Source organism: Mchenga conophoros, linkage group LG18, assembly GCF_057382185.1.
Source record: "Mchenga conophoros isolate Kocher_MC1m ecotype Shallow Benthic linkage group LG18, M_conophoros_male_GT1.1, whole genome shotgun sequence".
NCBI classification, from domain to species: Eukaryota; Metazoa; Chordata; class Actinopteri; order Cichliformes; family Cichlidae; genus Mchenga; species Mchenga conophoros.
The window spans coordinates 13228871-13250354 of NC_140543.1; the positions used below are offsets into that span (position 1 = coordinate 13228871).

A 21484-nucleotide genomic window follows, 5' to 3' on the forward strand; every position below is an offset into this window, starting at 1 on the left:
CACTTATGCACTTATGAGATCTTTAAAAGACATTTTTTGTTTTTGTTTTTACTAAATTGCACATTATTTGTAGATTGTTAAGTGAAAAATTAAAAACTCCCCAGGAAAGGCAAAGAAAAACAAAAGAAAACATGGATATGGCTTTAGTAACTGGGAGGCGCATATAAGCCTGTCTGCTTTCTTTCAGCCCTTCTGTGCCAGCTGCCCTGGCTAAAAATAAAGATTACACACAAACTCGAAGAACGGTGCGTCTTGCCGTGGCCATTTAAGTGACATCTCAAGATAAACTTGGACTAATGCATCTCTTGTTGTTCACGTTGCACTGGCGCAGCTGCAGCATGCATCATCTTGGTTGTTATTAGTCTTTATACAGACACTATTTTGGCCAAGCTCTGGTAAAGACAGCATTGTATAAACCTGAGAGTCTGTGTTTCAGGCCATCTGAGTCTGAGGAGAATTGCTGTCTGGGGAAAGCCGTGTGTTACCGGAATGTACATTATTCCAGGTATGCTGAAGGAACAGAGCTCCTTTGTGTGTTCAGTAATTTTGGGCCCACATGAACCAAAAAAAGGTGTGATCACAAAGCTGAAGTTAGAGCTGGTTAAGACTGGATAAAGAAATCTGTCAAACAAAAAACTGTCTGCTGTGTTTGTTTTTCTTTCTTTTAGTTTTGAGTTGGCCTTTTGGGCTTTTCCAGGGTAACGTTGAGGAAAGTTGATGGAATATGGTTGTAGGAATTTCAATCTTTTCTTTGCGTTCTGAGTAAGAGACCAGCAGGATTTGAGCACGCAGGAGCCTTTTTAGGCAGAGGTTTACAAACGTGGTGGCAGTTTGATAGCTTCAAGATCCTGGAGTTAACACAAGCTTACATCATTACATTCAGTGTTGGTAGTGACTGTGCACCTTATTTGGTGTGTCAGAATGCCAGTTGCACAAAGTGTTATGGTTACACAATTGCATTCACGTTTGCAATCAGGGAATTTGGAAGATCTTTCACTAAATGATATTCAGGACGCTGTTCACGCTTTCTTGTGATGAGAAAGCAGGTTTGGAGCAGAACCTGTGCAGGGGAACAGAAAGAGATAGGACAGGAGATATCAGAGAGAGAGAGAGAGAGAGAATCAGAAGTGGAGTGAGAGAAATCAGAACCCTCCCACAGGAAACCCAGCTAAACTCCTCTTCTCCTTGTATGGTAAAAACTCCCCCAAAAGCCACAGTATCGCCTTGGGAGTAGAGTCAAAGTCCTGCTAAGTATAAATCACAAAGCTATGGGAATGGTGGAACAGATTAGAGTTTACATGAGCAGTACCACAAAGGACACAAACTAGCACTCTTTTAGAAGTCTTAAATGGCTGATGTCATGGATTTGTCATAATGGTGGACTCATTTTACTTACAAAAGCAGTTGTGCTTTATGTACTCTGTTTGATGACACAATAAAGAACATATACTACTCAAAGGATTTACGGTGGGAATACCTGTACAATCAAATGTAACACCTGGGTGATGCATTGACTCAGAGTGAGACAAACCGATTTGTCAGCCAGAGTAAACATATCAGCTCTCTTGATCTATGAGGGTTCTGTACAAACATGTCTATAAACGAGACACAAACAGCACGTAGAAAGTATGGAAGTGGTTGAGGGAAGCAGCAGTCTGTTATATTTGGCTGTGTAACTCAGTCCAGTCCAGTTGTATCTGTGACTTCTGACAATGTGTAGACTCCATCGCTCCAGCCAAGGGATGAGAGATTTGTCACCGTGACAGGGTGCAGTGTTCGTACGCAAGCCCACAGCTGAAAGAGTCACTCCAAGACTCCGAGACTGGGTGCTAAAAATCAATTAAAAAAGAAGAACAAACACCAGCTGTTTGGAGTCGTGCACTGAAGCAGGATCCTGGATTTAGTTTAATTTAATAATAAACGTGTAATACTCCCTAATCACTGCAGTAGGTTTGTGCATTATAAACCGACACAGTAATAAGCATTATATTTTTAGATGATACGAAACAGCAGGACTTCTACTTGTGTTTCATGGGTGTTTTAACCTCTGATGATGTCAGTATTTGTTGCTGGGATGCCATTTCATCCTTTCACATCAGCTGTTGTAATTAGTACGATGATCATTTGCATTAGGATGACAGTCGGGCTGCTCAAACCCACAGCTGAGATTCTTTTCATACCAAAGGCAGAGGTGCAAAACCAGTAGAAAGTGGGACTGTGTACAGCTTTATTTTCACCCACAATGCATTTTTGTATTGTCCTCTCTTCAGCTACCTCTATTAGCTGGGAATGCAAATTTAGCCAAGTGTGTTTGTTTGGGTTAGCACACTTGAACAAGCTCTCAGGCTTCTGTTATCTTAATACTAAGCCTGTAATGCTTCCAATATCACTGCAGTAGCTTTGTGTAATTTGACACACTGACACATTAATAAGCATTATATTTTTTGTATATTAAACAGCAGGACTTCTCCTTGTGTTTCACCTCTGAGGAAGTCAGTTGGTGTGGTTTAAAGTGACCCTAAAGGCACCATATGCACAAAGCCATGGTTTATAAATAAAAGCTTTTCGTTGTGTCATGTATTGACTCCTATTTTGACATCATCAGATCTTTGAAATTAAGCAGAAATGCAAATCATTCACCTTCCAACACAAGTGCCTGAAATTAAACTGAAACCTCTTAGGCCTGGAGCCTATGCCGCTCCATTACAGGCCTGACACAGACAACTGCCAACTGTCACCTTCACAACTGCAGCTAATTTAAAATCACCAGCTAACTTCACATGCATGTCTTTGCAAATGTAGAATATGGAACCTCACAGATTTGAAGCTGTGAGATGACAGTGTTGACCAGTGCACCCCTAAAATCTAAACTATTCAAAGTAATCGACAAGTTAACTTACTAGTAATAAATATGAAAACATGTATTTTATTATATAACAAATGTTGAATTGTTTGATGCTGTCATATTTAATTAAGACCCACTGCTGCACTTTATTCTGTTGGACACTAAAACAGTTGAAAACGGTGCTATCTTGTGGTGATCATTATGTATCGTAAAACATGTGTGACACATCAATCCAGAAGATGGAGCTACAATACTAAAGCAAAGTTGGTGTCAGCATACAGGATAACACAAACCAGAAACTATGAGATTGCTAAGATGTTTATACTGGCATGTTTGCATGGAAATGTCTAATCAGCATTTAGCCATCTTTGCCAGTTTCAATCTTCCGGATCTTTTTGTTGTGTTCTCAGATTCTATCAAGAATCTCACAGCATGTCAGCAAAAGTGAGATAAGACATGAGCAGCAGTTTCTATCATGGATGTGAACATGACAACAATGACAGTAGGTGGCATGATCAGTGGCATGATTACACACCAGACTGGTTTACACTCCATCATGACTCCAGCTTATATGCAGGCTGTTTGGTTACCTCAAAGACTAATAATTATTTTAAAAGGGTGAGATAATTAAGCATAAGCCCTGTTTTTAAAGGTCATTATTATTATTATTATTATTATTATTATTATTTTATTATTGTTGTTGTTGTTGTTACCATATAGATTATTTAATAATGATCTAAATTAAGTTCCTGTCTTACTGACTTAACCATAAAATGTTTTTTGTTTTAAAAAAAAAAAGGATGCCAGAGACTTGTAGTGCTCCCTCCTATTCCACAGGGGGCGCTCCTTGCGAATGTAGAGTGTTAAGAAAAGGGGAAGGGTTGTGTTCTTCTTTTCAGTATTATGAATGGAAGTCTGTTCTTTGATTTTTACCACTGAACTAGTTTTCGCCAACATTATCAACTGATAACGAGCTTAGCTGGGCTCGTGTAAATAAGTTCAAGATGTCTGCGAGCGCCGTGTACGTCTTGGATTTGAAGGGAAAGGTAAAGTAACAGTGGAGGGGCGATGCTAAGCTAAGGTTAGCCTAGCTAGCACATTCTTGCTTGACAGATTATAATGCGGCTCAGTCTGCAGCGAGCAGCTAGCGTATCTTCAACGGTTCACACTGCAATTTAGAGGGTTTACCTTGTAACGAAAGTCAGCAATTTTCAATTTATATGACAGGTGTCACCTGGAGTGATGTCAGGCGATAGCGTTGAATAAAAATGTAACCCGATGACTAACAGCCAGGGGACCAGCTGTTAGCAGCAGGGAGTTGTACACTGAATTTACAGCCCGGGGGCTTGTGATGATGCTTTGTGATTTACACGAACAGTCGGTTTTGAATCCGACTAAATCAATGGAAAAGTGGAAAAGACATAAAGGGCATGAAAAATTCCTAAGGTATCAGGTTTACCTGTATTTAGTTTCCACCCACGTCTCTGCTTTAGCCTTGCAGGTGTAATAATAACACGTGAATCCCTTTTAAATAAAAAAAAAAACTTTGTGTTTGGTGTGAAGGAGATTGCCTGCACATATGGAGATGTAAATATCTGTTGTTATGATGATATTGTTGCTATATACTGCCCTGGCTTTACATACATTCTGAGATACAGTGAATATACTCATGCCTTTTCTTTTCTTTTTTGGGCAGCAACGCATGTTTTGAGCTTTAATGTGAAAATACAGTGACTTACTGATATTAATGAAAGCTGCACATGTGCTGTTTTTCTCTTTCAGGTCTTGGTGTGCCGAAATTATCGGGGAGATGTGGATATGTCAGAGATTGAGCACTTCATGACCCTTCTGATGGACAAAGAGGAAGAGGGCACGCTATCACCAATTCTGGCTCATGGCGGCGTCCGTTTCATGTGGATCAAACACAATAATCTCTACTGTATCCTTATTAATCCTCAAAACACATCAACATTTACGGTGTGCACGTGTTGTACTTACTCTCTGTCCTGTAGTTACACTTCTTAACACACGCCACATCAGTGGTTGCAACATCCAAAAAAAATGCCAGCGTCTCCCTGGTTTTCTCTTTCTTGTACAAAATTGTTCAGGTATGATTTAATTATTCACCAGCTTTTAGTTAATAACAATAACACATGCATATACTTTTGCTACAAGTGCAACGTGTTTATTTGTGTTGTTTTAGGTTTTTTCAGAGTATTTCAAAGAATTAGAGGAGGAGAGCATTAGAGACAACTTTGTTATCATATATGAGCTCATGGATGAGCTGATGGACTTTGGCTATCCTCAGACCACTGACAGCAAAATTCTCCAAGAGTGAGTATCCTCTTAGCTGCTGTCTCACTGCAGGTAACATGAGGGTTCATAAGTGCTGGATTTTCAGGGTCATGGGTCCATTTTTATTCTTACACCAAAGAAACTCAAATGTGTAAAATAACATTTTAGTTATTCATAACTAAAACATATATAAGCAAAGTCATGGGGCTCCTAGCATACTGTAACAGTTATAAGAAGCAAATTACTGCCATCTAGTGGTGAAACTGCAGATCGCAACCATATGAATACCCTTGGGCTCACCCTTTAAATGTGTGTAGGAGAGGTTGTGGTGGCTACGAAAAAGTTCTTTAGAAACCATACAACATGGCAGACTCTCTAAACGTGAACCTAGTCTGTTTTCAATGAGGTATACAGAGCAGGTTGAGGTACTCATCCAAGACTGAAAACTTATTAATAGTCTTTCATTGATACCAGTATTGATTGATACCCCTGAATCCTACAATTGGGAGGGCTAACCAAAAGTTGAAATGTTGTGTAAAATGTAAACAAGATAGTAAAAAGTGATTTTTTTCAAATCTCATGAACCCAGATTTTATTCACAGGAAAATCTGGGTTCTTACCAAATGTTTAATCTGTGAAAATCTTAAGAAAAAAAAGGTTGAAATTAAAATTTTGAGTTTGATGATGTCAGACAAGCTCTGTGTTTTTATGATGTTCTTTTAATACCTGATCATGTAGCCGGTTAACCTCATTAGTTGCAAAATTTTCCTTCAGACGTTTCTTTTTAGTGCCACTTAATTCCCACTCTTTTGTTGCCTCATCCCAACTTTATTTTTCGACTTATTGCTGCCATCAAATTCACTCAGAGCTAAACCTTTGGTGTGTTTTCTACGTTGTGTTGTGAATAAAATGTGGGTTTATGAGATTTGCAGATCGCTGCATTCTGGGGGGTTTTATATTTTACACAGCATCCCAACTTTTAGAATTGGGCTTGTAATAAAAGACAAAATAATCTCCATGATATAATGCTGCACTTTACAGTGTAGGTCTGACATCTGTACAGCTGCAAAGTTAATCAAAAAGAAAATGTTTTTGAAACCAGTTTATTTCAGTTTAAGAAGAAGGCTCTGGGTTTCAGTTCACCTGCTGACTGGCTCGTGTGTGGAGCCTTCCTCCCACAGTCCAAAAGACATAGGTTAGGTTGTTAACTTGTTAGGTTGTTAACTTGTTAGGTTAACTGGTGATTCTGAATTGGCTTTAAGGTGTCAATGTAAGTTTGAATGGTTGGATGTCTCTGTGATGGACTGGTGAGCTGTCCAGATCATACCGCACGTCTCTGGAGCACTCAGAGAAAACATACACAGAATGCGCCCAGCTGAGCCTGAACCAGCGCTAATCGCTGAATCACTGTGCTGCCTGAATAAACGACAAGATTATTGGAAATTAACTTTAGGGTGCTTTTTGAGCTAACCATACTAAGACAGCTGTTGCTGATAAACAACTGGGCCTCAAACACAATGAGTTCAACAAAGCCAGGCTATCTCTTCCTTATCTGGATTCACTTACCATAACATTAGCAATCGTGATAAGCAGTCATGTGAAGCCAGTTATCAACTTGCTCAGTAAGCCAGACTTTCCCCTATGTGTTGACATGAATCGGGCGTTATTGGAAGCATGTGACGAGAGGCTGAGGAATCTGTAACGGTAGATAAAACGTAACTATGGGAAAAATGCAAAGACGTTAAGCACATGATACAGACTGAAAGTAACACAGCTGCTGCAGACACGTCGGCAGGCTATTACAAAGCTAACTGAGCGAGAGCCGTGGGTGTGTGTGTGTGTGTGAGAGGAAAACCACTGTACAGTAGATTAGTATTAAAAGCACCGTGCGAATGTTAGAGCCCTTTAAGCGCTTTGGTCAAGATTTGCTTTATAAATAAAGTTGATCCTATTTGAAAGCTGGATGTTTGTCATTATGACGCAGGAGAATCTGGTGGATTATAATTGAGTATTTCATTAAATTAATGTTTAACAGACAGTTTTATCCTTTCAGCTGCTGGCTGAGAACGAGCAGTGAATAAAATCAAAAATGAAATTCAAACATAGCCTTAAACCTACGTATGCCTACAAATGGGTATCAAGTTTTAGGATCATAGGGGGAAAAAATCAAGGAATAAAATGGCATGTAAGGAAAAAAAAATACTTTTGATGCTCCTACTATACGTGCACAGAAATATAAGGGGTCTTTAAGGAATGCTGACGCTAATTTCCAGAGACCGGCTTGGTCAGTAGGTGAGGATTTCTCAGGTTGGTCTTTAATCTCAGACATAACCTGTTTTGGGGCAGGTTTGGTTCGCAGCACAAGTTACCCTGGCTACGTAACCTGTTAAGAAGTGATTGACCTTCGTAGTACAAAAAAACCAACAGCCCCGAAGTTTCCTGAATAAAAAAACACTGTAATCACTCAAACAATAAAGTGCATCTAATCTCAGTAGAAAAAACAGTAGATCTTAAACAGAGATCGTTTTACCTGCGGCTGAATGCAGCCAAATTTCTGTCATTTGTAATCATTACTGCTTTAACTGCTAATTTCCCGATGACATTTTCTCAGGTTTTCAATCAGTGCAAATCACTGTGCTAAAAAGCATATTTGATTGTTTTATTTATTTATGTCCGATTTTTACAGTTTGCGCTTTCCCTTGTGGTATTATCCCGTCATTTCTGCATACCTACAAGTCAAAAAGATCTTACTGTCATCACCATAAACGACTGTAAATGACCGTTTAGTCTTTCAAAAGTGAGTGATGTAGACGTGCAGCAAACCAACTCTGGATTTCCCCCACATGAGTACAGTAATAAGTCAGACAATCCTCCCTCATAAAATCAACAATCTCTGTTCTTCTTTGATGTTTTCTGGGAACTCGCCATCTCAGACAGTTAATTTCCCCTTTTCTCAGGTTTTTCTCCTGTTTACATTTTTTTGTCTCTCAGATACATAACTCAGGAGGGCCACAAGCTAGACACTGGAGCCCCGCGACCCCCCGCCACAGTCACCAACGCTGTCTCCTGGAGGTCAGAGGGTATCAAGTACAGGAAAAATGAGGTCTTCCTGGACGTCATTGAGTCAGTGAACCTCCTGGTAGGAACTTGTTTTAGAAGGCCCGAGTTGCATAAGGAATGCCGGTCAGAGTGTTTGTAAACTTCCTCTCCCGGTGCGTCACAGCGCATTCCGACTGTCCAGCTTGCTGTTTTGTGTGTACAGTCTTTGATCGCTAATATGTGCTTTCATCTGTTCCTCTTTACTCATTGACTGTCTTTCAGGTTAGTGCCAACGGCAATGTTCTCCGTAGCGAGATTGTTGGTTCCATAAAGATGCGCGTCTTCCTTTCTGGAATGCCCGAGCTACGGCTCGGACTGAACGACAAAGTTCTGTTTGAAAACACTGGACGTGAGTTGTTTCTTTGCTGCTAAGAAAAAAAAAGCATTGAAGCTTTCGAGCAATAAATGAATAGTTGATGTAATAATAGATGTAAAAATAACCAGATGACAGTGCTTTTCTGTCATTTAAGCACACATAGTTCTTGTATCTTTACCTAAGCGCTTTTATCTAACGTTCACACACGCTCACATTTTGATGGATGCATCGGAGGGAACTCGGGGTTCGGTATCTTGCACAAGGATACTTTGACACATTGACAGAAGGAACTGAGCCAAGCCACTGAGATTCTGATTGGTTGACAGCCTGCCGTACCATGTGGAAAATCGCATTTTATTTAGAACAACTATTTAGTCTGTGCCTGATTCGTGCTAATTTGGTTAATCGCGTTAAATCGCCTCTGATGCTTGTATTTGCAGGAGGGAAGAGTAAATCAGTAGAGCTGGAGGATGTCAAGTTTCACCAGTGTGTCCGTCTGTCTCGCTTTGAGAACGACCGCACCATCTCCTTCATTCCTCCCGACGGAGAGTTTGAGCTCATGTCCTACCGCCTCAACACTCACGTGAGTAATATGTGGCTGAACAAGTCGAGTAGTTAGAGTCCAAACCAGAAATTCAGCTTGATAGAAATTAAGGAGCATTTTCTGCATCTGAAGTGGAAGCTTTCCAGAAAATGTATGAGAACCTCTGCTATAAAGCCTCCTAATGTCACCTTAGTGAGTGTTTTTAATTACCAAGAAGATAAAGTGTTTGCTTGCTTCTTTTTGGGGGACAAAAAAAACCCATTTCAAAATGTTTTATGTTGGGCTTTTCCTTTCAAAATGGGCCTGTAGGGGGCAACTACGCAATTGGTCTGCTTATAGTTAAGTAAGTGTTGCTTTATTTTCCCATATACTTTATGTTATGCGAGTCTTTGCGTTTTTCTGTTATTTCTGGTTTGATTAAAATAGATATTTTAAGTAAAGTGAATTTGAACCAGAACTAATATAAAAAAACAGGTTAAAAATATTTTGAATAGAACTCCTTTGGGAGAAGGCTGTTTCGGGGTGGTAGCGACGGTGGGGGGTTTGTTGCAGAATTATTTGTATACAGAAATACGCCTGTATTCATGAGCCAGCAGCTTAGACTAGTACCTCATCTGTTCATCAATGTTTTTCTCTTTAAACAGTTTTATTCATTATCAAGAAAAGCATAAAACATAACAAAGCAAACAAAAAAGAAAGAAAGGAAAAAAAAAAGAAAAGAAAAAAAAACCCCAACGGGAATATATTAAAGTCATTATATACCTGTACAAATACACATATGGGGTAAATACGCCTGTATTCATGAGCCAGCAGCTTAGACTAGTACCTCATCTGTTCATCAATGTTTGTGATAACCACAGAAGAAAACAGGTGAAACACAACCACACGGTTTAGTACTTGGTCTGTGGTTGTCACACATAGGCGTGTGTTATGAATAGTGTTTAACTGTGCTTTTTTTCTGAAGGGGAAAAAAACACTCTCAAAAAACAAAAAGAGAGCAGATAAGAGCTCAACCATCATCCTCTACTCTCAAAAAACGTTTAAAATGACAAACTTTTTTCGATGAAAGGAACTGATAAATTGCATTTGTTGAGTCAAATGGTAATCTATAGGCAGACTTACAATGTTCTGCCAGTTTGGACTCGGTTCATGGTTTCTATAAGTGTTTCACAACAGTTTTACCAGTAAGCGTGCCGGAAAGGAAGTGGTGTAGTTGAGCAGAAGTCTTTCAGTTTTAGTTAACAAGGAGCTGCAGCGCGCAGAACTGAAATTGTTAATCTAAGAAGCAATTTTTCTTGGTTATATTACTCAGCTAAGCTTCTTAATACTTTTTAAATTGTCTGTATTTTATTTTATGCCTTTTAAGCCCTTTACCGTATACGTGTAAAAACTGTTTGAAGGATGGTTTCTTTTATACTTTGGTTTTTCCATATTATACCTGCTTCTATACCATAACCTGTGCGTCAGATTAAGCACGAAGGCTGTCTGCGTGTGGACAAAAAATACAAACCTGTTCATTTTAAATCCAGATCTGTGCTTGCTGGGCATAGTTCATAAATAAAGATTATTTATATAGAGCCAAATCACAACAACAGTTGCCTCGAAAGCGCTTTATATCGTAAGGTACAAAAATACAAAGGAAACATTAAAGTTGATCAAACAAGATTAAAGTTCAGTCTCTTGTAACTTGATGATGTAACCGTCTATTTTAAAAGGATATACCAAGAAGCAGTTACATAATAACGCAGATTGCAAAGTCACTCCAAAGTTTTGAGCAATCTCTGTTTCTCCCTAATTTTCCTTTACAAGATTTCACACAATACAGCCGACACCACTGCAGCATGAGTATATGAGTATCTTTTGCTGGTTGCTGTAGAAACAAAATAAATGTACAAGCTAGTCTCAAAATGACTTATATTCGGTTGCTGTAGTAACACCTGCTGCCCTCTGGGTGGCGACTAAGTCATGTGTTATTTAAAGTGGTGCGTTCGACATTTGTGCACTTAAAATCGATGTGGTTTTTCTGTTTCAGGTGAAGCCCCTGATCTGGATTGAGTCTGTTATCGAGAAGCACTCTCACAGTCGGATTGAGTACATGATTAAGGTTGGAAGCTTTTTCAGTGGGTACATTTAGTTGCCCGCGTCATGTGTAGCTGAACTATTATTGCTGTCAGATTTAAAGAAAAATTTAAGTGGAGTTACAAATGATTGGAGCTCAGCCTGGCTTAAGCTTCTATATGTTCAGTCAGGCAAAGCATACAGCAATTATGATCAGGCTGCTTATGTACTGTATCATGTTGTCATGCGTGGTAACTCTTGACTATTAAGGTTTTAAATGCGCATTAAATTAAGCCCTGTTTTAATACCCTGTTTAGGCAGAGCAGCGTGTTAGACTTGACCTGCTTGTTTTGGTTCTTAGGCAAAGAGTCAGTTCAAGAGGCGTTCCACAGCCAACAACGTAGAGATTCACATTCCCGTGCCAACGGACGCTGACTCACCCAAATTCAAGACCACAGTGGGCAGTGTGAAGTGGGTGCCTGAGAACAGTGAGATCGTCTGGTCAATCAAGTCTTTCCCTGTGAGCAGAAACTGTGATTCACGAGCTTCATACATATGGTTGCAGAAATTGTGTAATATTACCCTAGGCTTTTGGATGGTAGTTTGCTTATGTTATAAAGCTACACAATTCTGGTTTTTATTGTTAATAAAAACATGCAGATTGTAATTATACTTCTCTGAAACAACGCGGAGCAGCTGTGGGCCTTTATACAATATGGTTTTCCTTTTACAAGCTGAAACACAGTAGATTTATAGTTTGTTTTCGTCTTTTATTAAAGAGCTTGTGTTGCAACTTCTCACAGGGTGGAAAGGAGTATTTGATGCGAGCCCACTTCGGCCTCCCGAGCGTAGAGGCTGAAGATAAGGAGGGGAAACCACCAATCAGTGTCAAGTTTGAGATCCCATACTTCACTACCTCAGGCATCCAGGTATGATCTCCGTCGAGCGGCGGTTTCTCAAATAACTTGTCAACCCTAAGCAAACAACAAGCTGTTAAACAAAAAACAAACACTGTCTCTGTTCATACAGTAAAAATGTATTCATCATCCCTTTGTGACATACTGTCTGTAAGCATGCTGAACTAAATGCTGCTTATTTACACCTGCGGTTTTGATTATTATTTTGGGTTTAGAATTCTTGGTATGTAGCAACATCACACAGCTGTCCCCGTTTCCACAGCTGGAATTCAAACAATCCACGTCGGTCCTGTTTTTAGCCAGAGGGGGCAGTAAGGGAGCACTGCTAAACAGTCAGCTTCCCTGTGTGGTTAAGAAATTTCTAGCATTGAGCCAACCAGACGGCAACTGCTCATCAAGTTGAACTTGGCCCTCTGCTTTTCTGTTAATAACAATGATATAAAATGTCAGTCTTGTTAGCAGGTGAGTAGATTCATTGGATTTTGATTGCCTTTGACCTGAAACTGAGACAGAAGCTAATGTTTAGGCTTCATTTCTGCTCCATGTTTAAATGAAATCTCTTGCTCGCCGCAGACTTACACACATGCACTCTGCTCATACTGTATAATCACAGTTGTCCTGTGATTATATGTGTAGCGTTTTCCCATGTCTTGATGTGAGGAAACAATGGCGACTTGACAAACTTCATTTGAAAATATCATATTATGGCCTCCAATGAAAATAACAGTGTTTCCGCAGGTACATTCGCACAATTATACCTCAGTTTTACACCAGCCACAGGTAATTTAGCGTTGTACTTTTTATCTAAAGCAAGAGCTCCTGAAATATCCTTAGGGATACTCTTAGGGGTCAGATGTTTAAACTTGACATTGTAAAAGCTGTTTTTTAAAGAATGTTGGGCCAGACATCAATGCCACTGCCTAACTGTCTTAGGAAAAGAAAACACACACACACATTTTGCTTATTTTATGCTGTTTTCAGGTTGTTTGTCAGGCTGTCCGTTTCTCTTTCCTCAACATTTCATTATGACTGTCATTCTGTACATTAGTCATTGGCATATACAGTGGTCCCTCACTATAACGCGGTTTCGCCTTTTTACAGCACATTGTTTTCTGCGTCCTGATTGGCTGTAGACTATTGTCAATCAATCTCGTGCCATGTCTCCTATACAGTACAGAATGCGTTCAGCTTGTCAAATTTACATAAATCTGCGATCGCTAGCAGTGAGACTCTGAAGTGCTGCACTGTATGTTTGTAAGTTTTCTCCCAACTAACACAACAATGTCGATGAAACATTTTGCACCATCAAAGACGCCTGCGGTAGCTGCGGAAGGTAGAAGTTACCGTATATTTCAGACCATAAGGCGCACCGGATTATAAGGCGCATTAAGCGAAACAAAACAGATAAGTCAAACGTTACTCAACTCATTCTTCTTGCTTCCTTTACTTCCGTACCATTGATTCATTAATGTTGAATTCTCTCGCAGCTGCTTTATTCCCATGTTCTGAAAACAGGGTTTGATCTTTGGTTTCATTCTATAGTACTGGGCTTATTTTTCTACGAAGGTTTGAACTCCCGCGATAAACGAGGTACCACTGTATCACGAAGAGAGCATAAAGATCTAAACTGTCACCGGGTTAAAAACCGGTTTTGAATGTATTTATTTAACAGCAGGTCAGATAAAACCAATAACACAACATCAGACAATGTACCATCCATCCATCCAGCCATCCATCCATTCGCTTCCGCTTATCCTTTTCAGGGTCTGGTTGTTCTTAGCCGTCACTTGAGGTGACTTTTAAATGAGCTGAAGGCAGCTAATAACACCTGTTCACTAATATTCAGTTTTAACATGAATATTGAACTCACCCAGTGAGGGTGGGGTATGTCCATGTAGGATCTGAGAACTGAAGGCGGAAATGTATATATATTTTTTTACGGTTATCGAAACTTAATGTATTACAAATCTGAAGTGTGGGACAATGATGGAAGGAAAGCACGTGTGAAGCGTGTGAACATCCATACCTGAACTCATCTGCTGCCACTGCTGCACCAGAACCAGCTCTGGCAGCCAAACACAAACACACTTACTCACTCTGGCTTGATTCCTTCACAGACATCAGTACATGTCTGGACACTTCACACATGCGCTCCTTCACGTGAACCTGAAATCATCTGAACGTGTCTGTTTCATCGCTTTTACAGTCTTGTGTGGGGAAGGGCATTGCGAATCTCTCGTAGGTATATTAAGGAAGTAATATACCTACGACGGTTACATAATTAACCCTGCGTGTGTCTTTTGTTACACGTAAGTCAAGGACATGCTGTCACAAAAGCTGTAGCGTCAGTTATAACTCAAAGCACTGACGCGTATGTAAACGTCCTTCTTCAGAAAATACTTTAAAACCACAAGTGTAGTCTTACTAATAAGCTGTGTCATCAACTTATAGTTGACTCTTTGAGACTGCTGGAGACTCCTCTCTCTGCTGCTAACACAATTTCAATTACGTCTGAACTTTTATTACTGTTTTCTCTGTGGCTCCCATTAAAAGAGCTAAAAGGTCATATTTTCCAGCGTCTCCACATTTCCTATGGTTCTCGATAAAACTTTATTAAATTCTACGGATATTATGCAGCCCACTCGGAAACGAGACGCTGAACTTAATTGAAATGCATGATAGTTGTAATTGGGTTGCTTTTTGGCAGTATAAGAATGCTTGACGTTTTCTGTGGCAATTAGGTAGCCGAAAGAAATAATCCCCCATTTGTTCCTTCCTTTAAATTACTGTTTGCTCATAAACGAACAGATGCTGGTATAAGAGCAAATGTATGAATTAGTGCAGTAACACAGGTGGCTTTGCACAGTGATGGGATGAAGTGTTTTTCCTACAATAAAAACTGACATCATCTGTAAGATGGTAATTAATTATTTAAAACACACACACAAACAACATTTAAACTGTGATGTTTAGTACGATATTTGTAGTTGCAGTTTGTATATTCTTTGTTTCGGTGGAATAGCGCATCAGTGTAGGAGATGAATCCTCTTTTTTGTGGTTTTCTTCAAACACTGGTGACCTTCGGTGACTGAAACACACTCAGAAAAAAAGTGTTTTCTCATCACTTTAATCTGTACACACCCTGCAGAAGTGAAATTGTGCCTAGTGATGAGAATAAAGTGGTCCATATCCACCGCCTCTTATTTTCTTTACATTTGTTTATTGCATTTAAAGTCAGACGGAGGAGCTGGAGCATGTCGTGGTCTCGATCGCTAGTGCGGAGAGAGTGGAGCGGGAGATTAATCCAGGATCTGTGGGGAGTAAAGCGATATGACGGACTGTTGTGGTGCACAGAGTGCTCAAAGATGTGGCTGAACTGATCAGTTTATGTTTCTAACTTCACGTATGGCCACAAGTTTGAGTAATGACCAAAAGAATGAGATCGCAAACACAAACAGCAGAAATGAGGTTCCTCTGTAGTGTGTGCTCACGCTTGGAGATGGAGCGAGAAACTTTGATAACTGGGAGAGAGTGTGAGTCAAACACTGATCATCCACATTGAAAGGAGCCAGTTAAGGTGGTCCAGTCATCTGCTTGGTATGCCATCTGGAGGCCTCTGAGTTGAAGTATTAGGGGCTTCCCTAACTGCTAGGAGACCGCGTGACATGCTGGAGAGATTATGTCTCTCTGGGTGGCTGGGGAGAGTTGGCTCTGCTTAGATAGCTGGATCCAGATAAGTGGCAGACATTGGAGCGATGGGGTGGATGTTGGATGTTGCAAGTATAATCCTGGAATTAAAAAGATCGTGCTGATGGTGATCAGTAAACTTTTAATTGCAGGGCAGTATTCAGTTTTTCTTTTTTTGCAAAACCTGCAAAGGCATCTGAGATGTTCGTTTTACATAATTGTGTTCGCAAAACTATGTAGCGCTAAACCACAACTCAAAAAACGTGATTATCTATGAAACTCCACCGTGAACAAATGTCAAGATCGTTTTTTTCTTTCTCGGCTTAATTTGTAACTTCCTGGAAGGAAGCCACCTGAAAAGGTTTGAATCTGAAAGCCACAAAGCACCCCAGGGATTTTTACACCTAACGTACTTCAGCTGAGTGCTGCAGGTTGCACATTGAGCTTCAACCGATTCATTAAGTTTGCCTGCAAGGTGGGGCTGCTTGCAGCGTTTTATCAGACTGTTCAGATGATCACTCAAAAAACATTTTGTACTTTACACTTTGGTTGATTTGTAATATTGAGAGAAAAAGGAAGTTGTAGTCGAATTTGAGAAGTTATAAAGACTTGTTTTAAATTTAGTAATGCAATGAACTGCTCTGCACATGTTTAGAACATATAAACAAAGTGTTAGAATCAGTGATTGAAAGGTCTTCAAAGTACAGAGCTTTGATTGGGAGACCAGAAGCTTGAGAAACGTCCCCACGTTTGCATTGACACCGTGGTGCACCCACTATTTTAGAGGGAACCTATTAAGAGCCATATTCCCATCAAACTCTTGTTTCAAGCCTGTAACCTTTCCCTTATTACAGGGCAACGGCAGACTGGGTCTCAGACCCAAATGCTGCCAGTAACGCCACTCTCTACGTGTGAGAAGAGGCCGTGAATTTTAATTAGACACATGTAAATATCAAAGCATGAGAAAGTTCCTCTTAACTCTACCACTAAGTGTAGGGAAGCGCACATGTGAAGTGTGTGTGATGCACGTAACTCCACCTTATAAACTTAACTAGAAAATGGAGCAACCCCACACTTTGGCTGAGTGGCAGTGAGAGCAGAGCTGCTGTAATATTTTCAAATTGTGCTTCTTTAGGTGAAGTCGAAGGAACCCAAACATGCTGGCAGATGGTTTCTGAGCCATAACTTCTACCAAAAGCCTGATAAGTGCAGACCACACATGCAGTCTGTACTTACCAAACTAGATACAACAAACATCCTCCTTTCCCCTTCTCATCTTACAAGCCATAATGATATTTTGCGGAGGATGGCTTTTGGTGCCGTTTTGCTGACTGTGTACCCACGGTCAGGCCGACTGCATGTTTGGCTGCAGCGTTCGAGGAGAAGTGCTGTGCCGGCAGACTCGGTGATCCCACGTCTATGCGCTTGTCGTCATGTCTCTGGTGACCACGGCGCTCTCTCGCTCTGACCTCACTGTGTACTGGAAGGTAATAACAAGGCGGCCGGTACCGAGGCCTCACCAGAGCCCTGCCACCACTTGACCCGCAAATTCCTGCGCCGTATATCCGGCTCCTAGCTGGGAACTGGCATGATAGAGACATGACATGGTGACGTCTCCCAGAGCGGGGGTCATGTCAGCTTCAAGATGGCTTTGCGCCTCATCCCTGCAAATTATGACACCGCATATTGTTTTTTTTGTGTGTTAGATGTGCCAATTACACAGTATTTACCATGTAATTACCATGAAATTCTGCTTGCATTGTGGTATGTTGTTGTGATATTATTCAGATAAGTGAAGTGAACTATTTCAGCATTTAAAAAAACTTTTACACACACACTGTGCCAGTGTCATTTCCCACACCTGTCCAGGGAAAAAAAACATGTGTGCAATCAAAGATGGACATATAGTGAAGACGAAGTGATATTTTTAGCCTCTCTTCTCGAAAATCAACTCTGTGGTAACACTGGGTTGGTGAAATATCAGTTAATGACTTGTGAAAGTTGTATCTCAATAGTGCTGATGTGGAATTTTTTTCCCCCTTTTTTTTCTCTTTTTTTTTTTGCTCCCAGGACTTACAAAAATACAGTTATGTAAATTATTTTTGTGTCTCCCTTGAAAGCTGTTCTGTAGTCGCTTCCCTCTTCTCTGTGTGACTCATACTACAGCTTCCTCATCAACAACAAAACTTTTACTACAACTCACAGCTCACCACGGCCTTAAAAGCATATCTCTCGACTGCTGAGCGCTTATCAACCTGCTGCTTAGAGAGGCAACGGGTGCTTGGTAACTTGCTATTATGCAGAAAGCAGTTGGAGAAAATGCCAATTATCGTTGTGGGTAAAACATTTTTTTAAAAAAATGCATTCAATAAAAGAATTATACATGTATATGTTTTATATATATATGTTTCTGAAACCTTTAGGTTTGCCATTAAACTCTTAAATATGCTTCTTCAAGAAGCCCAGTGAGCAACAAAGTAGTGCAGCTGTTATGAGAAATAACTGTTTATTTCTCAAGATTCGAGAAATAAACATACGTTGCAGTTTTATAAAAACAGCAAATGGAACAATAAGTGCATGTTGGGTGGAAATAAAACCACATCTTTAGAATAGGGCGGTGTGGTGGTGCAGCGGTTAGCACTTAGAATTGAACTGACACTGGGTGTGAACTCGAGTGTGAATGAGTGTCTTTCTCTCAGGGTCGGTCTCCTGCGACCGGCAACCTGTCCAGGGTGCACCTCGGTTAGAAATCAAGCAGGCAGTTTACGTTGTTTTGTCTTTTTTTTTTTTTCTTCTTTTCAATGCACTCACTTCCTCTGGGTGCTATCATTCTTTGTAGAGTTCACAGGCTTGTATCTTAGGTGAAGTGTCAGCTGTCAGTTTCCTGTAGGTGTGATTTTTGTTTTGTTTTGTAGCTTGTCCTTACCAGGTTCATACTGGGATGGTAGCCATAGTTAGATTATAGTTAGATGCCCGAGTGCAGGTTAGATGATAAACGTAAAAGTATTTTTTTAATATCTCAAATAATTTTATGAGGAAATGATTCATTGAATATACTCTAGAATAGTACATTACTCTAGAACTTTAACACCGTATTATTGACCCCTCTGTGTGTGTGTGTGTGCGTGCGTTTGTGTCTATATATATATATATATATATATATATATAATTTTTTTTTTTTTTTTTTTTTTTTTTTTTAATTTCAACCATATTTATATCAGCTGCTTTTTCTTTTTTCTTCCTCATAGGTGCGTTACCTCAAGATCATTGAGAAGAGTGGATATCAGGCCCTGCCGTGGGTGCGCTACATCACCCAAAACGGAGGTAGGTCACTTCACACTGGTGCTGTTATGAGATACTGCATATGTGCAGGTATTATGCAACAGTTAGGCAATGCAGTGCAATGTGGTGGGAACTGACCTTGCACCCATGCAGTTCTATGAAAAGGGGATACGCTGTAGTACACGAGGCAATGTGGCAACGTCCTGCAAAATGTGAGAAAGTGAACTTTCTTTGTCGAGCTTCCCCGATCTTCACACTGAGATTACCAAGGTTGCACATGTTGGTCTTTTTGCTAATGTTGCCAGTAATTGCTAAACATCCTCATCTCATTTCCTCCATATTCCATTCATTCTGGGTGGAAAGCATCAGCTGCCTCCACTTGATTTCTCTCAGATTCCCCCTTCTTTTTTTTTTTTCCCCATTTGATTAAGTCCTGTTCATTTCCTTCCCAGATTACCAGCTCCGGACTCAGTAGGCAGCGCCTCAGCCGGCAGTGGGCAGGTGGAAGTCAGACGGGGTGGAGTCGAGCCGCTAATGTGCTATCAATGGCAGGTGGCAGTCGTAACAGCGGAGGATTGCCAGTATCTCCTTTTAGTTTAGTTTTGTATTTGTTGATGTTACATTTGTTTATGATCAATGCAAATCTTAGACGGAGCCTTCAGATAGGCAAGGTTCGAAATTGATTGTTTCACTTCAGTGTGGCTCCCGATACGAAGGTCAAGTATAGCAGGAGGAGTGTTTACATCACCCGATGCAGCGAAGAGTCGTGCACAATCTATCACAGTGGGTCAGATTTGTTAAAAAAACAACCAAGTGTTACATTTCCAATTTAACGTTACTGTAATCAGCTACACACAGGTCAACATCCCACTCGGTCAGCCTGAAAAGTTTTTTGTATGAAGCTGCTTTGTTCTGCCACAATTCCTTTTTGTTGACGATGTGTATATATTTTATTATATGTTAACGATCAGTGTTATTAGTTGAAACAAACTGTAAATTGAAAACAAACATGTTTTGTATCATCTTCTCCATGTGATGCCATTGATACGTGCCAGAGTGTTGATTTCCTGCTTTGCTGTTGTGCTGTTAGTTGGTCAGTTTGACTCCCTCCCCCCCCCAAAAAATTAAATGCGGTAAGGTTCGGTTGCATGGTAAACAATTAGAAATCCCTACGTCCCACCCCAGCAGCTGTTTTTCTTTCCTCTGTCTGTACCTACACGCTTTTAAACCATTAAATGTCTATTTAGAGAAAAATGTTCCATGGTGTGCTTGCGTCATTTTGTATATATCATCACAGCGAGCTGTCGTAGTGTCACATGCAAACACCTGTCGTGCAGAGTAGTGAGGATTGCTGAATTGAGGGAAAACTTTGGCGAGGGGGTTTCCTGTATCAGACCTGTGGTTGTAGCTAACTCTGGATGGTTCTTTCCACCCTGGTCCTGTAGATCTTTTCAAACAGTGCGCCTCTTAATACCCCTGCCGCCATGATATCATAGGCAACTCTGTGCAAGCACTCCGTAAACAAGCAGGAGAGCTGGAAAGGATGTGACTCAAACTGTGGTCAGCGATCGCAGACATGCTCAGGAGAAATGTAGAATGGACCGGCACAGACTACTTATTGTTCACGCCAAGCCAAGCTGCAGTGGTGCGGCATGAGGTCACTGCTTAAGTTTGTCTTGTAAGGGGACTGTGATACTCCTAATTCATATGAGTCACTCTGAGCAGGTGTTGAGGGTTGCAGTGACCACATTACCTGCAACATGGCCAGACTTGATTTTATCATTTAGATTCCAGTTGTCTTTATTTTTCTTTCGAGGCACCTGTTTTTGAGAAACACCTACGCAGCAGGTGTTCACAGTCTGGGAACAAACCTGAATCATTATCCACCGACAGAAATGTTTTTTTAACTTTCATTTTTTTAGAGAAATTATCAAGATGAAGTTTAATGTTCACCCGTGTGAACTATAAATACAAGCTTATCTCCAGCGCTCTGTTTTTTTCCATCCTCCAGACGTTTAGTTGCAAGAACACAAGATAACATCTTATATGTTAAAATGCATCTCGACTTTGAGCTTTGTTTTCTATATGTAACACCCTTATATTTGTCTGATATACATCTTTATTTAGGTGTTTTCTTTGTCAGCTCACTTGATATTTTTTGCAGAAAGCATGTAGCTGCATTTGAATACAGCAGCACTGACCTGAACGGCAGGTATGTTACTGGTAATTACACCTTCTCAGATCAGATAAATTTTATCTTCCCTAACTCCACCTCTGTCTAGAGTTGTTTCACAACTGCGTTCTACAGATTTTTCCATGATGGTCTGTTTGTTCGTTCCGGAATTATTTCAGATCTTACTTTCTTAATAATTTAAGCACCTCTTAGTCCAGGTCATGACATCTCTGCAGCACAGCCGTTGGTAAAATACACTCACGGTTGA

General features: G+C 40.3%; 1 protein-coding gene across 2 annotated transcripts; it reads left to right on the forward strand.

Annotated features, from left to right (window-relative positions):
- The first annotated feature begins 3706 nt into the window (after window positions 1-3706).
- On the forward strand, window positions 3707-20297 carry ap1m1 (adaptor related protein complex 1 subunit mu 1). 2 transcript variants are annotated; one of them, XM_085253998.1, is made up of 12 exons: window positions 3707-3891; window positions 4628-4784; window positions 4886-4953; window positions 5049-5179; window positions 8132-8279; window positions 8462-8588; window positions 8996-9138; window positions 11132-11203; window positions 11519-11677; window positions 11961-12086; window positions 19010-19085; window positions 19496-20297. In XM_085253998.1, the coding sequence occupies exons 1-12, from the start codon at window positions 3850-3852 to the stop codon at window positions 19516-19518; spliced, it is 1272 nt and encodes a 423-aa protein (XP_085110124.1). In that variant the 5' UTR covers window positions 3707-3849; the 3' UTR covers window positions 19519-20297. The 2 variants fall into 2 exon arrangements, with proteins under 2 accessions (XP_085110124.1, XP_085110125.1); XM_085253999.1 differs by lacking the exon at window positions 3707-3891 and having other exon boundaries at window positions 4724-4784; window positions 4886-4955; window positions 5050-5179.
- Window positions 20298-21484: the final 1187 nt, after the last annotated feature.